The sequence below is a fragment of the Hevea brasiliensis genome, chromosome 18 (genome assembly GCF_030052815.1).
Source record: "Hevea brasiliensis isolate MT/VB/25A 57/8 chromosome 18, ASM3005281v1, whole genome shotgun sequence".
Taxonomy (NCBI): domain Eukaryota; kingdom Viridiplantae; phylum Streptophyta; class Magnoliopsida; order Malpighiales; family Euphorbiaceae; genus Hevea; species Hevea brasiliensis.
The window spans coordinates 41961751-41974407 of NC_079510.1; the positions used below are offsets into that span (position 1 = coordinate 41961751).

At 36.5% G+C, this 12657-nt stretch overlaps 1 protein-coding gene across 1 annotated transcript; it reads right to left on the reverse strand.

The window, feature by feature from the left end:
• Nucleotides 1–9444: 9444 nt before the first annotated feature.
• Nucleotides 9445–12255, reverse strand: LOC110636080 (zinc finger protein SHOOT GRAVITROPISM 5). Its single transcript, XM_021785618.2, has 3 exons — nucleotides 11702–12255; nucleotides 11172–11571; nucleotides 9445–10456 (listed from the first exon to the last, which is right to left on the reverse strand). Exons 1-3 carry the CDS (start codon nucleotides 11808–11810, stop codon nucleotides 9691–9693), a joined length of 1275 nt encoding a protein of 424 aa, XP_021641310.2. The 5' UTR covers nucleotides 11811–12255; the 3' UTR covers nucleotides 9445–9690.
• Between the last annotated feature and the right edge of the window lie 402 nt (nucleotides 12256–12657).

The following is a 12657-nucleotide window of genomic DNA, read 5'->3' on the forward strand; positions in this document are numbered from 1 at the left end:
TGATGTCTTTTGGACTCATTAATGCACCAGCAGCCTTCATGGACATGATGAACAGGGTGTTCAGACCATTCCTAGACCGTTTTGTCATCGTATTCATAGATGACATTTTGGTATACTCTCGGACTGAGGAAGAACACGTGTGGCACTTGAGGATGGTGTTGCAGACTTTGAAGGAGCACCAGCTATATGCCAAATTTTCAAAATGTGAATTTTGGCTAGAAAGCATCTCATTCTTGGGACATGTGGTTTCTACTGAAGGTATTTAAGTATTTTGGTATACTCTCGGACCGAGGAAGAACACGTGTGGCACTTGAGGATAGTGTTATAGACTTTGAGGGAGCACCAGATATATGCCAAATTTTCAAAATGTGAATTTTGGCTAGAAAGCATCTCATTCTTGGGACACGTGGTTTCTAGTGAAGGTATTCAAGTGGATCCCAAGAAAATTGAAGCTGTAACTGATTAGCTTAGGCCTACAATAGTCACTGAGGTGTGAAGTTTTCTGGGCCTAGCTGGCTACTATAGGCGTTTTATGCAGGATTTTTCTAGGATAGCAGCTCCCCTAACTAAGTTGACTCGAAAGAATGTTCCATTCATTTAGATAGATGACTGTGAGGAGAGTTTCCAAAAGCTTAAGGAGTGTCTAACCACCGCCCCTTTGTTGACACTACCTATGAGTGGTGAAGGATACACCGTGTACTGTGACACCTCTAGGGTTGGCTTAGGGTGTGTTTTGATGCAGAATGGAAAAGTAGTGGCTTATGCTTCAAGACAGCTGAAGAGGCATGAGCAGAACTACCCCACCCATGATTTGGAAATGGCGGCTGTAGTCTTTGCACTAAAGATCTGGAGATACTACCTGTATGGTGAAGTGTGCGAGATATACACCGACCACAAGAGTTTAAAGTACATCTTCCAACAGAGGGATTTAAACTTGAGACAGAGGAGATGGATGGAGCTTCTGAAGGACTATGATTGCACCATCCAGTACCACCCTGGGAAGGCCAATGTAGTAGCAGATGCTTTGAGTAGAAAATCTTCTGGCAGTTTGGCGCACATATCAGCAGAGAAGAGACCGTTGATTCAAGAAGTACATGAGTTGATGGATCAAGGTCTAATCCTAGATCTTTCGAATGAGGGGGTATTGTTGGCTCATTTTTCAGTGAGACTAGACCTGCGAGATAGAGTTAGAGTTTCCTATCATAGAGACCAACAATTGATGAAGATCATAAAAAGACTACAGCAGGGTGAAGGTGGTGAGTTTAGATTTGCCAATGATGGCGCCCTAGTGCAAGGTTCTAGGATATGTGTGCCCAATGTGGACAATCTCAGAAATGAAATCATGCAAGAGGCACACTATACATTGTACAATGTCCACCCAGGCTCCACCAAGATGTACCATGATGTGAAGATAGCTATTGGTGGAATGGCATGAAGAGAGACATAGCAGACTTTGTGTCCAAGTGCTTGACTTGTCAGAAGGTGAAGTTTGAACACCAGAGGCCGTCAGGGAAGCTGCAAGAGCTCTCTATCCCAGAATGAAAGTGGGAAATGATTACTATGGATTTTGTGACTGGGTTGCCTCATACAACGCGAGGATATGATTCGATATGGGTAATTATAGACCGCCTACCTAAATCAGCTCATTTCTTGCCTGTGAAGATCACATATTCTGTTGCACAGTACGCTCGACTCTATATTCGAGAAATTGTCAGATTGCATGGAGTTCCTGCTTCCATAATATCTGACAGAGGGCCCCAGTTCACTTCTCGGTTTTGGAGAAAGTTGTAGGAGGCACTTGGCACACAGTTGAACTTTAGTACCGCTTTCCACCTTTAGACAGACGGACAGTCCGAAAGGACAATCCAAACATAGGAAGACATGCTCCGCATGTGTGTTTTGGATTTTGGAGGTCAATGGGATGATCAACTACCTTTGATGGAGTTTGCCTACAATAATAGTTACCATTCTAGCATAGGGATGGCACCTTATGAGGCACTATATGGAAGAAAGTGTAGGTCTCCTCTGTGTTAGATGGAAATGGGAGAAGCAAAGGTGTATGATATAGACCTAGTGCAGTACACTTCAGAGGTAGTTCTTTTAATCAAGAAATGAGTGAAAACAGCTTTCAGTAGGCAGAAGAGTTCTGCAAACCCCAGACGGAGGGATGTAGAGTTTGCAGTAGGCGACTACGTATTCCTGAAAGTTTCTCTGATGAAGGGAGTCATGAGATTTGGAAAGAAGGGCAAGTTGGCACCTTGGTATATTGGACCTTTTGAGGTTACGGATAGAGTTGGAGCAGTTGCCTATCGATTGGAGTTACCACCCAACCTTTCTCATGTTCATCCTATATTTCACATCTCCATGCTCAGGAAATACATTCCTGATCCTTCTCATGTGCTACAGCCAGATGTAATAGAGTTGAAAGAAAACCTGACGTTTGAGGAACAACCTGTAGCTATAGTGGACTACCAAGTGAGGCAGCTAAGATCAAAACAAATCCCTATGGTTAAGGTTTTATGGAGGAGTCAGTCAGTGGAAGAGTGCACCTGGGAATCAGAGCGGGACATGCGTAGCAAGTACCTCTATCTATTCAATGTGTAATTCTGTACTTTATTCTGCCTTGTGTAAAATTCGAGGACGAATTTTCTGTAAGAGGGGAAGAATGTAACACCCCTAATTTTTAAATTTATTATTTTTGGATAAATATTGATATTTTATTTTAATTAAATTTTGGGAAATTAATTGAGATTTTTCTGGTTTTAGAAATCAGGTTCGATTTTTTAAAATTATAAAACTTTTATGATTTTTAAAAATTAATTTAAAGACCACGTGGCAAAACTAAAAATATATTTGGAGTCTACGAATTTTTCTGAGCTTTCTAGAAATTTTTTGAAATTTTTGGGCCTCGTTTTCGGTCCCAAGGCAGAGTAAAAATTCAAAAATTTGTATCCTGAATCGAACCGGCCGAATCAAATCGGACCGTATTGGTCGAATCGGACTGGCCTTTTTCTTTTTCTTCCTTCTTCTCCCTCGCGCGCCCGACCTCCCCTCCTTCCCTTCCCGTTTTCTCTTTCCTCCCTCACCCCTAAGCCGCGCCGCCGCCTCTCCAGCCACCCCACCTCGCCAGCGCGCCGCCCCATCACCTCCCCACGGCCGGCTGACGCTGCAGGAGGTCGAAAAACACGCGAGAAGACCACCGGATGAGCGCTCGTCGTTTTAGCTTCCAGTCCGATCCGGCCATCGATTGGGCCTGGTCTTGTGTCAAACAACATCTACACCTCGAGAGCTTTCCATAGACACCAAGAACACAAAATCCGTCAAGCGGTTTGTCCAATTTTTGTCCGGAAAGTTTTAGCCCATTTCGACTTTTGGGCTAGATTTCTCGCAAACCGTGAACCCCATGTGGAAATCGAGAGTACCAGAGTGCTCCACTCATCGAGAGCTTCACAGCAATATAAATTTCAAAATTTTCAGACACCGTTTTTTGGTGGGTCCCATGGAACTTCGTACTGTTTTTCTGAGCATTAAATGAGCTTAGAAAATTTTGTAAAAATTATATACTAACTCCTGTGTTGTGGGCTTCGTGTAGGTACCTTCAATTCGCGAAAATTCGACAGTTGTCTGGGTCTGTGAATTTCCGGCCAAATAGACCGGCTACCGAAAAAGTCTTGGAATTGGATCGGGATTTTGGCTACCCCACCGTTGTCAGATGCCCCGAGCACGTTCCCAAGATCAGAATCGGTATAGGTAAACCCGAACCTTGCTTTTTCATAATTTTCTAGTGCTTAAATGAGATTAAAAATCCATAAAATTTTCGTGGTAGCTCAGAAAATTATAATTCTTTTTGCATTAGCTTAGTAATATTGCTAAGGACCGTGGGGCAAAGTTTTAGAATTTTTAGAGCTTATTTGGGTAGTTTTTGCAAAAAGGATCAATTATAAGGATTAAACTGTAAATTTACATATTGTGACTGATGACTGTTTGGATGGGCCCAGGAGGGGCTGTGTAATGTGATTGAGTTGTGAGTCTATGGTTGGTGGATATAAAAGTGTGTTTTAAACCCATTTGCAGGTTGGGTAGGTCCTAGGTATAGAGGAGACTCTGTCGGATTTTCGGCAAGACTTAGAATGTATTTAGTCTTTTCTTAGTTTGTATTGAGTCAAATTTATTAAATGATTGTAATAAAATTGTCGTGAGCCTAATGAGCTTCCTTCTTCCTCCGCTCACCACATGATGATCACGACAAGTCTGCGAGTAAAATATTAATTTTAATTGTAATTTCGATATTATTATATGTTCAAGCATGCCCATGCATCTCTTATATGTATATATCTATGTAGTTAAACTCTAGGCACATTTTATGTTGCATTCACAACTGTTAAAGTGCCATAGATGTTGTTGTGGTACTTTGGAGCAGTGTGCATGCATTGGCGTGCGTGTGGTATAGTGTTGACTATGGACAGGACGGGTAGACACGGCTTGAGATCTTCGCTGGGACCCGGTCCTTCGGGGTAGACACGGCTTGAGTTCTTCGCTGGGACCCCGATTTGGTTTATTAAGCGAAAGTCCGGCTTGAGTTCTTCGCTGGCACAGGTTGGATTTAAGAGAGCTGTATAGGGGATCAGCTCCCATATATTTATGATTTGACATTACTGGGTGTGTGAGTGCTCCAAATTACCTTTTTGCTGTTATGATATGAAAATATTGCTGATGTCGCATTTCACTCTACGGGGTGCATTAGCTTTAGATAGTTATAGAGATTATGGTTAAAATTGATATTTTACTCTTTGAGTCGAACGCTCACTCCTGTTCATTATTTTTTTCAGGCTGCAGGAGGATTTTGTTGTGGTTAACCTGCTTTTCTCATTCGCAGGTTATTTATTAATGTTTATGTAATTTTATTAACTCATAGAATTTCTGCATGTGTTAGAAATATTTATTTGATTTGGGTCTGCAATATAATTATCATGTTGGACTTGTAAACGTATTATTATATGCATGTTTGATAGACTGGATAAGGGAGCTGAGCTCCCATTTATTTTTATGACATTGAGTATGTGGAGGATGAGCTGAGCTCCCCAATTGATTATATATTGTGTTTACAGATCGGGTGAGTCAAAAACTCCCCGTTGAAAGGTCCACTTTATGGCCGGCCTCTGTTCGGTTGAATTCTTGAAATTGGGCCCAAATGGGCCTTAGAGTTGGGTTAAGGAATAGTTAGGCTTACTACGGGCCTCGGGGGCTTTAGGTTGGCCCAGGTCCTAGTGCCGGTCCGACCCATAGGTTGGGTCATGACAGATAGGACCCCTTGAACCTATAAATTCCACATGAACTAACATGATAGTGGGAAATGTGTGTTGTACCACAATCCCAGCTAAGATACTTCACATGTCCATTCCTCTTGATATAGCTACATATATTACCCATATCTTTCCAAACTTCATCCTTAAATCTAACCATTTACAAACATTCCATTCTTTAAATCTCATCTATAGATTGCACATCCTCCAACTTATAGCTACCCATATAACTTAACATAAAAAATAATTGCCATTATGAATTCAATTTCACCCAAAACCTACAACATCGAACTAATTCTAATTCATATCACTACCTTGATTATTCCTTCATTTTTGATATTAAATATGCACTTACCATCATTTTTGCCTCAAGAGATTGTGTACGAACTGGTGCTTGTCAAATTCTCAATTAATTGGGTCACCTCAACACAGTCTCCCTTCTTAGCACAATTTACTAGAATCGAAGCACAAGCTAACTTGGAAAGAAGGAGAAATCTTCTCCTACAGTTAACAGCACACCATTGTCTGATACATTCAATTAGGCAAGGAGAAATCTTATCCTACAGTTAACAGTACACCATTGTCTGATACATTCAATTAGGCCCAAAATTCTTTTCAATAGTGTCCAATAGTACTTAAATTAGTTTAAATCTAATTTTTAAATAAAATACAACAACAACAAACAATAATATCGCATTTAATAATTCTATTACTTTAAGACTTCAAACAATATTGAACTTTAAAATACTTTCATAAAATATGTTTGAAAGAAATAGCATTAAAATATTAAATTTTTAATTATAAATAAACTTTAAAATTTTTCAAGGTATTATAAAAATATTTATAGATATATGAAATAAACACATACTATTAATTTAATATTACAATCAAACAATGAAAAATATTTTTATGGATATAAAAAATATTTTTCATATATAAATTATTTTTCGTGAAATAAATAGAGTTTAAATTATTAAATATGGAATCCCCAAACGCCATATAAGTAAATTTGAAAAAATAATAAAACGTATTAGTAAACGGAAGGCATGATGATGGAATAATAGGACTAGACTCCTAGAATAATCACTTCGCATAATAAAAAATTATTATTTTTTATTAAAATTTAAATTTTATTCGTACGTAGTAAAATTATAATTTCAAAGATAATTTTAATAATTTTAAATCAAAATCTAATATAATAAAAATTCAGCAGGTTGAATAAATAATTTATAAAATTTATATATTTTCAAGAGAAATGTTTTATTTTTCAGTTATTAAATTTTAATAAAAATTTAACCTCAACACCTTATAATATTGCATACAATTATTAATACTGCTCTCACTAGCCCCACACACACATACACATATATATTGATTAGAGGAGGTGCATCACACATTCAACGAATTAATTACTTTCTAACCTTTTAAAATAGCTTGAAATCTCCTAAAAACATGCAGTGACATATGATATCTTCCAAACTCAAATTTGAGATGTTATTATTGCAGAGCGTCGATGTTAATAATCGAACAAAAATTTAATTGGCTTTCACTAACCTTATAGAAGTGGAAAGAACACAACATATGTATTTATAAAGAAAAATTACTTTTTAATATCTATATTTTAATAAAATTAATTATTCAATCTATTTATTTTGAAAATACATTGTTTAATTCCTCTATTTTTAGTTCATAACTATTTAGTCTTTCCTATTAACTTTTCTGTTATAGTTAAATTAATCAAAGGAGAAATAATATCTATATACATGCAGGATCAAATAATTAATATATTTAAAATTATAGGATCAATAAATAATTTTATTATTTAAAATATAAGGATTAAATATTTAAATTGAGCAAAAATTTTGCTTTAAAATGTTAGGAGAGATTAAACAATTCATGAATTAAAAAATGAATGGGCTAAAAATATATATTTTAAAATAAAAAAATAGTTAAATAATTTTATTAAAATATAAAAAAATAAATAATAATTTTCTCTGCTTATAAATGAAAATGCAAAGCCCATATAGGCAGCTAATTTTAAAAAGGTGAAGGAGGATCCCCTAGCTAAGCGAGAAAGATAGTGAGAAAAAAGTGAGGGAGGTGAAAATCCGAGTCCTGAATGAAAATGAAAATAACGAAAGTGCCATCGATAGGCACATCCGGTGAGTGGAAAAAAAAAAAAAATAATAAAAGGAAGCTGCATTAAAAGGTGGGGAAAGAGCAGTACGTGGTCCCAATAAAGAATGCAATAAAAAAAAAAATGATTTTGGTGCATTTCTTACCTCTGCAATTCTCTTTTTTGCTTTGGTTTAAATTGTGAAAGAAAAATCATCATCTAAGAATCAAGAAATTAAAAAGGGAGGGAGAACCCAATATCTTTTATCATTAACCATTAAAAAGAGGGTGTGTTAAAACTGTGAATCATTGAGGATTGGCTCTCTCCATTGATGAAAAGGGTACTGTGCTCCTCTCTTCTCTCTGCTCATCCTGCAGATTCTGATAAAGTTTGTGTTTTGTGTGTGTGTGTGTGGGAGTGAGAGAGAGAGAGAGAGAAAAAGAGAGAGAGAGAAGGTGAGTCGATATTTGAGTTTGTGTGTTGTTTATGTGTTGAGAGGGACGAGTGCCTGTCCCTAACCATTTCAACTGTGGCACTGAAAACATGGCGTTTTTATAAGCATTTAAAGGGGACACAAATGCAATGAAAATGACATTCCCTTTCCCCTCTCTCTCTCTCTCTCTCTCTCTCTCTGAAAGCATTGAATTTGGTTTGAAATAAGGGTCAGCATACTTTGAATAGTTCTTCCTATTTTCTAGCTAAATGGTCCCTCTTCCTATTTATATATTAAACCAATATCTTGTATACCTCCATAGATAAGAATTTATAATCCATTTGTCATGCACATATGCATATTCTGAAAAGCTTCACTTTCCTCTCCTCTCCTTCCTTAGCATGCTGACTTCTCTATATGAAGGATTTAGTCCAACCTTTGAACCTTGCTTTGTTCTAATTATTAATTTTTTTAATGACTGCAGCTAAAGGCAAAGCTGTAGACAGCCTCCTTGATATATAATTTAAAAGTCAGCTCTCCCCTCTGTCTCTCATGATTACACTTTTTTGTTGACACAATTATAATCTGTAACACAGCCCAAATGTCAAGCAAAAATCTATTCAAAACCAACGGTCACATGCCCAATCACAATCCATCCGTCAGTGAAAAAATTATTGCAGGTTCAGCCCACAAAAGTATTTCATATATTAAAATTATTATATTGTTCTGCTAGGATGTAAACTCGTACTTTATTTTCTTTACCTTCACCTTTTGCTTGGATTGTGGGAAATGGAGAAAAGAGAAAAGAAAAAAATGTGGTTTATCATATTTTCTTTGTTTGGATAGTAAATAGAGAAAAGAAATGAGAAATATGAAAATAAGTGAAGGAAAATTTTTCAATTTTTATTTATGAATTCAAAATATTTTTCTCTAATTTGGAGTGAAATAGAGAGAAATAAAGAGAATTAAGACCATTTATATTAAAATTACTTATACACCTTTAATATTATATAATAATAAAATTATAAATTCATGAAAATTAAGTAATTTTATTAGGAGAGAAATTTCATTTCTCTTTTATTTTAGCAAAGTATCCAAATAATAGAAAATAAATTTAATTTCTCTCCTTTTCTTTTCTTTTTATTTCTCTTCTTTAATTTCTCCTCAATTTCCTGCTCAATTAAGCATCCAAACAAAGGGTGAAAAAAGAAATGGTACTCATCATGTCAGCACAAATAATTTATATCTTGTAAAATAAGTTCCTGAGGGAGTAGTGATTAAAGAGCAAACTCAAACCTTTCCATCATGATAGAGCAAAAGAAACATGAAAAAACCACTCAAGCTTATTATGTACTAAGAAAGATATCATTAGATGCTATTGTCTCTCGAAAAAAAAAAAAAGCAAAAAGAAATTCAAAATCAGTTGTTTTGACTGTAATTGAGTATGCTCTGATCAGGATGAATATAATTGAGTGTGGTTTCAGTTCTCTTTCCCGGGAATCTTGTTGTCAATAATGCACGACAGGTACTTCTACAACAACCAATCACGGTGACTGTTTTTCTTTAAAAACAAATCAGTAGATATATAGCCATTATTGTTGTCACTGCTACTACTACTACTATATATTTCTTTAAATCAGTACAAGAACCGTTGCACCACTCCAAAATGATTAATTAACACCACAACAATGGTTAAAACATTGATATGGCCAGAGCAAATTTAAACCGACAGCCAAAACCAAATCAAAAGCGTAAAGGCCTGCTTAAATACATGGCTTCCGATATGTTTAAGCTTTAACCCAGCTGCAAGATGATGACAAGTTTGGGATTTTATTATATCACTCTCCTTCCCCTTCAGTTGTTGCTGAGGACATGTAACTCATGGCAAGTGATGTCTCATCTGCCGGTGCAGCCACCGTCGGTGATTGGAATTGTTGCTTGCAAGCTTGGCAAGTGATTTGCATGATTGTAGAACTAATCTTCTTTGTAGCTTGTTCTCTTAAAACTTGAGCCTTTTCAAGTTCAGTTTGTGCTTGTTGCCTTATCCTCTTTGCATTTGCAAATTCCAGTTCAGCCATCTCGAGTTGCCTCTTGGCTTGTTGTCTAGCCCCCTCAGCGTAGGCCTTTTCAGCCATAGCTAACCTCAGCTGCTCATTTGCAAATTCTTTCATTTTTTCAGCTTCCAGAGTAGGATCCCCAGCACTTTTCTCTCTACTTGCTTCCAAACTAGCCTGCTGATTTGATTCATTCTTTTCGCTGCGGCCACTTGACCCTATTGAAAGCTTCAAATTTGTAGGGTAGCGTTCATCAGGATTTTGTGATAAGCGAGTAGTGGTGGATGATGGCAGGAGTTGAAGTTCAAGATTGTGCTCTTGCTGACTAGAAGTAGAAGCATCATATCTATCAGATGATGAGTATAAGAAAACAGGTTCAGATGGTTTTGGTATTGGCAATCCTTGTAATGGGGCGATGTTAAAATTGGCATCACTCGAAGGGCTTGTGCTTGAAGCAGTTCTAGAAGAGCATGCCGGCTGCAACGCCTGTAGCTCAGGTTGGCCTCGCCTTACTGTGCAAGCGTCTTGATGCTCTATGAAACTCTCCACCCTGAAAAGGTCAAGAAAATGGAATGATTCAAAAGGATTATTATTATTATTATTATTATTATTATTATTATTATTATTATTATTATTATTATTATTAATGTGAGTATATTTGGGATTCATTGTGTCTTCTAATAACCAAAGTTGGCAATTACAACCAAGTCGAAGTGCAGATTAAGGTTTCCTCCTGTAGGGTTGCTAAGAAACAAACATATTATAATATTGATCAAGGATCTGTACCATGGATTATATTACTAGATTTCCTATATATTAAAATCATATATGGATTTTTTTAAAAAAAATAATAATAAAAAATGCGATGGGGTCTGTGTATGCAAATGACTGTTTGTTTTATGTCATGGGTAATTGGGCATTGCTTATATTTAGCCAATGGAAACTCTTTCTGGCAGTAGTGGTGCACTGCCCATAAACCTCCATTGATTAACCTGGATCACATACATGGGCAAGCATGACGTCGTCATTCACCTCTCGAAATGATAGTTAGGTTTAAAATATCGATCTAAATTCCGCCTTTTTTCTTAATGAAAAAAGAGCTTGAGCTTGAATTTTCTATGTGGGATCACTGAGAAGAAGAAGGAGAACAACAAAAATAAATGAAAATCCTTGAAAACGAGCATGCCTTTCATGGGAATTTTTAGGGTTTGTTGAGAATCTAATTAATTAATGGAGAACCCAAAAGGATATTAATTTTTTTTTACCTGGAAAAGACACGGCCACAGTCACAGGAGTGGCCTCTTGTGCCACAAGTCTTGAGGTGAGCTTTGTAGTCAGATTGGACAGCATAACCTTTAGAGCATTTCTCACAAACCCACTGCTTGTGATTGCTGTGTTTCCTTCTAAAGTGCTTCTTTATACCAACAAGATCACCTAAAGCGTGACAAGGGTCATGGTGCAAGCAGCTTGGCTCTGGGCATACATAAACTCTCTTCTTCACTTCTTGTGTCTCCCTCTTCAACAACTTCCAAGGCACTTTGTGTCTTCTCCTATGCATTTGTAGGTTCTGGTCTCTTTGAAACCCTTGGTTACAGATCTCACAAACATATCTATCTGATTCCAGCAAAGTCCTGGGCGATAGAGAAACAACCTCTGCATCTGGATCTATATTAACCATAGAAAAAGGAAGAAAAGTAAAGATTAAGAGAAAGAAATACAAGACACTCCAAGAATTGACATAAATACACAAGAAATAATTAAATTGAATAAGTGGGCTAATTTTTATCTATAGTACCTGGCGTTCCTGCAGGTTTTCTTTTCTTTTTGTTGGTGACCCCATTACCCAAGGCAGGGAAGGGATCAGAAGAAGGAGACGGAACACTTGGATTGGTGTTGTCTAGCATGGATGAATTGTTGGGATTTGGAGATTATATGTTGTTATTGGTGAAGTGAAAGAAAATCAATCTTTACCTGTACAGGTGGTGAAGTTTTTGGTGTAGTGGGGTTTTCAGCTTTACTGATAGAAGGAAATGGGTAGAGAGAGAAAGAGAAAGAAAGTCTTAAAGACAGAGAAAGAGAGAGAAAGAACGTGGAGAAAGAAAAGCTCTTGCTTTCTGCAATCAACTTTCTTTAAGCTTTTTAGCTTTTGTATTTGGCCATGGGCTTTCTTGGTTTTGTTGTTTCATTGACCCCCCACCCTTCAACTTATGCAGGTAAAGGTTAGACGCAGAGTCTCTTCTATATAAAGCTCTTTCTCTACAGTCTCTCTGAGAGAGAGAGAGAGAGAGAGAGAGAGAGAGAGAGAGAGAGCGGCTGACCCAATCCCAATTGCTTGAAACTTTGAGCCCACACACAGAGCATTTGGACAGAAACAAAAAAACATCCTCTCCACAAGAAAACAAACAATCATTATTCATATCACACTGTAATTTGCATGAATAGATGCAGGCCAGAGTCCCCTCTCTTGCACGTGACCTCACATCCTCCTCACATGGCTACCAAGAAGGTTAAAAAGGATTAATATTTCTATTAAAAAAAATGTCAATTAAGAATATATTTACAATTATCATTTTAGAATACTTTACAACAGAATTGAATTATATTATATTATGTGTATAATTAATTAAATACTATACATATTCATAATTATACATATTCATAATTTATAATTGTATAAATAACAAAAATAATTGAAAATATATGCACATATTTTAATAATTTTATTGATTTAATCTATAAATTAAATGACAT

Bases quoted from the DNA above. Each gene is read 5' to 3' on its own strand.
- LOC110636080 (XM_021785618.2), bottom strand. From the start codon at position 11,810: ATGCTAGACAACACCAATCCAAGTGTTCCGTCTCCTTCTTCTGATCCC. The intron at 11,572-11,701 runs GTACTATAGATA...TGGTTAATATAG, and splicing joins AAAACCTGCAGGAACGCCAG to ATCCAGATGCAGAGGTTGTT. The intron at 10,457-11,171 runs GTAAAAAAAAAT...TGACCTTTTCAG, and splicing joins TGTGGCCGTGTCTTTTCCAG to GGTGGAGAGTTTCATAGAGC.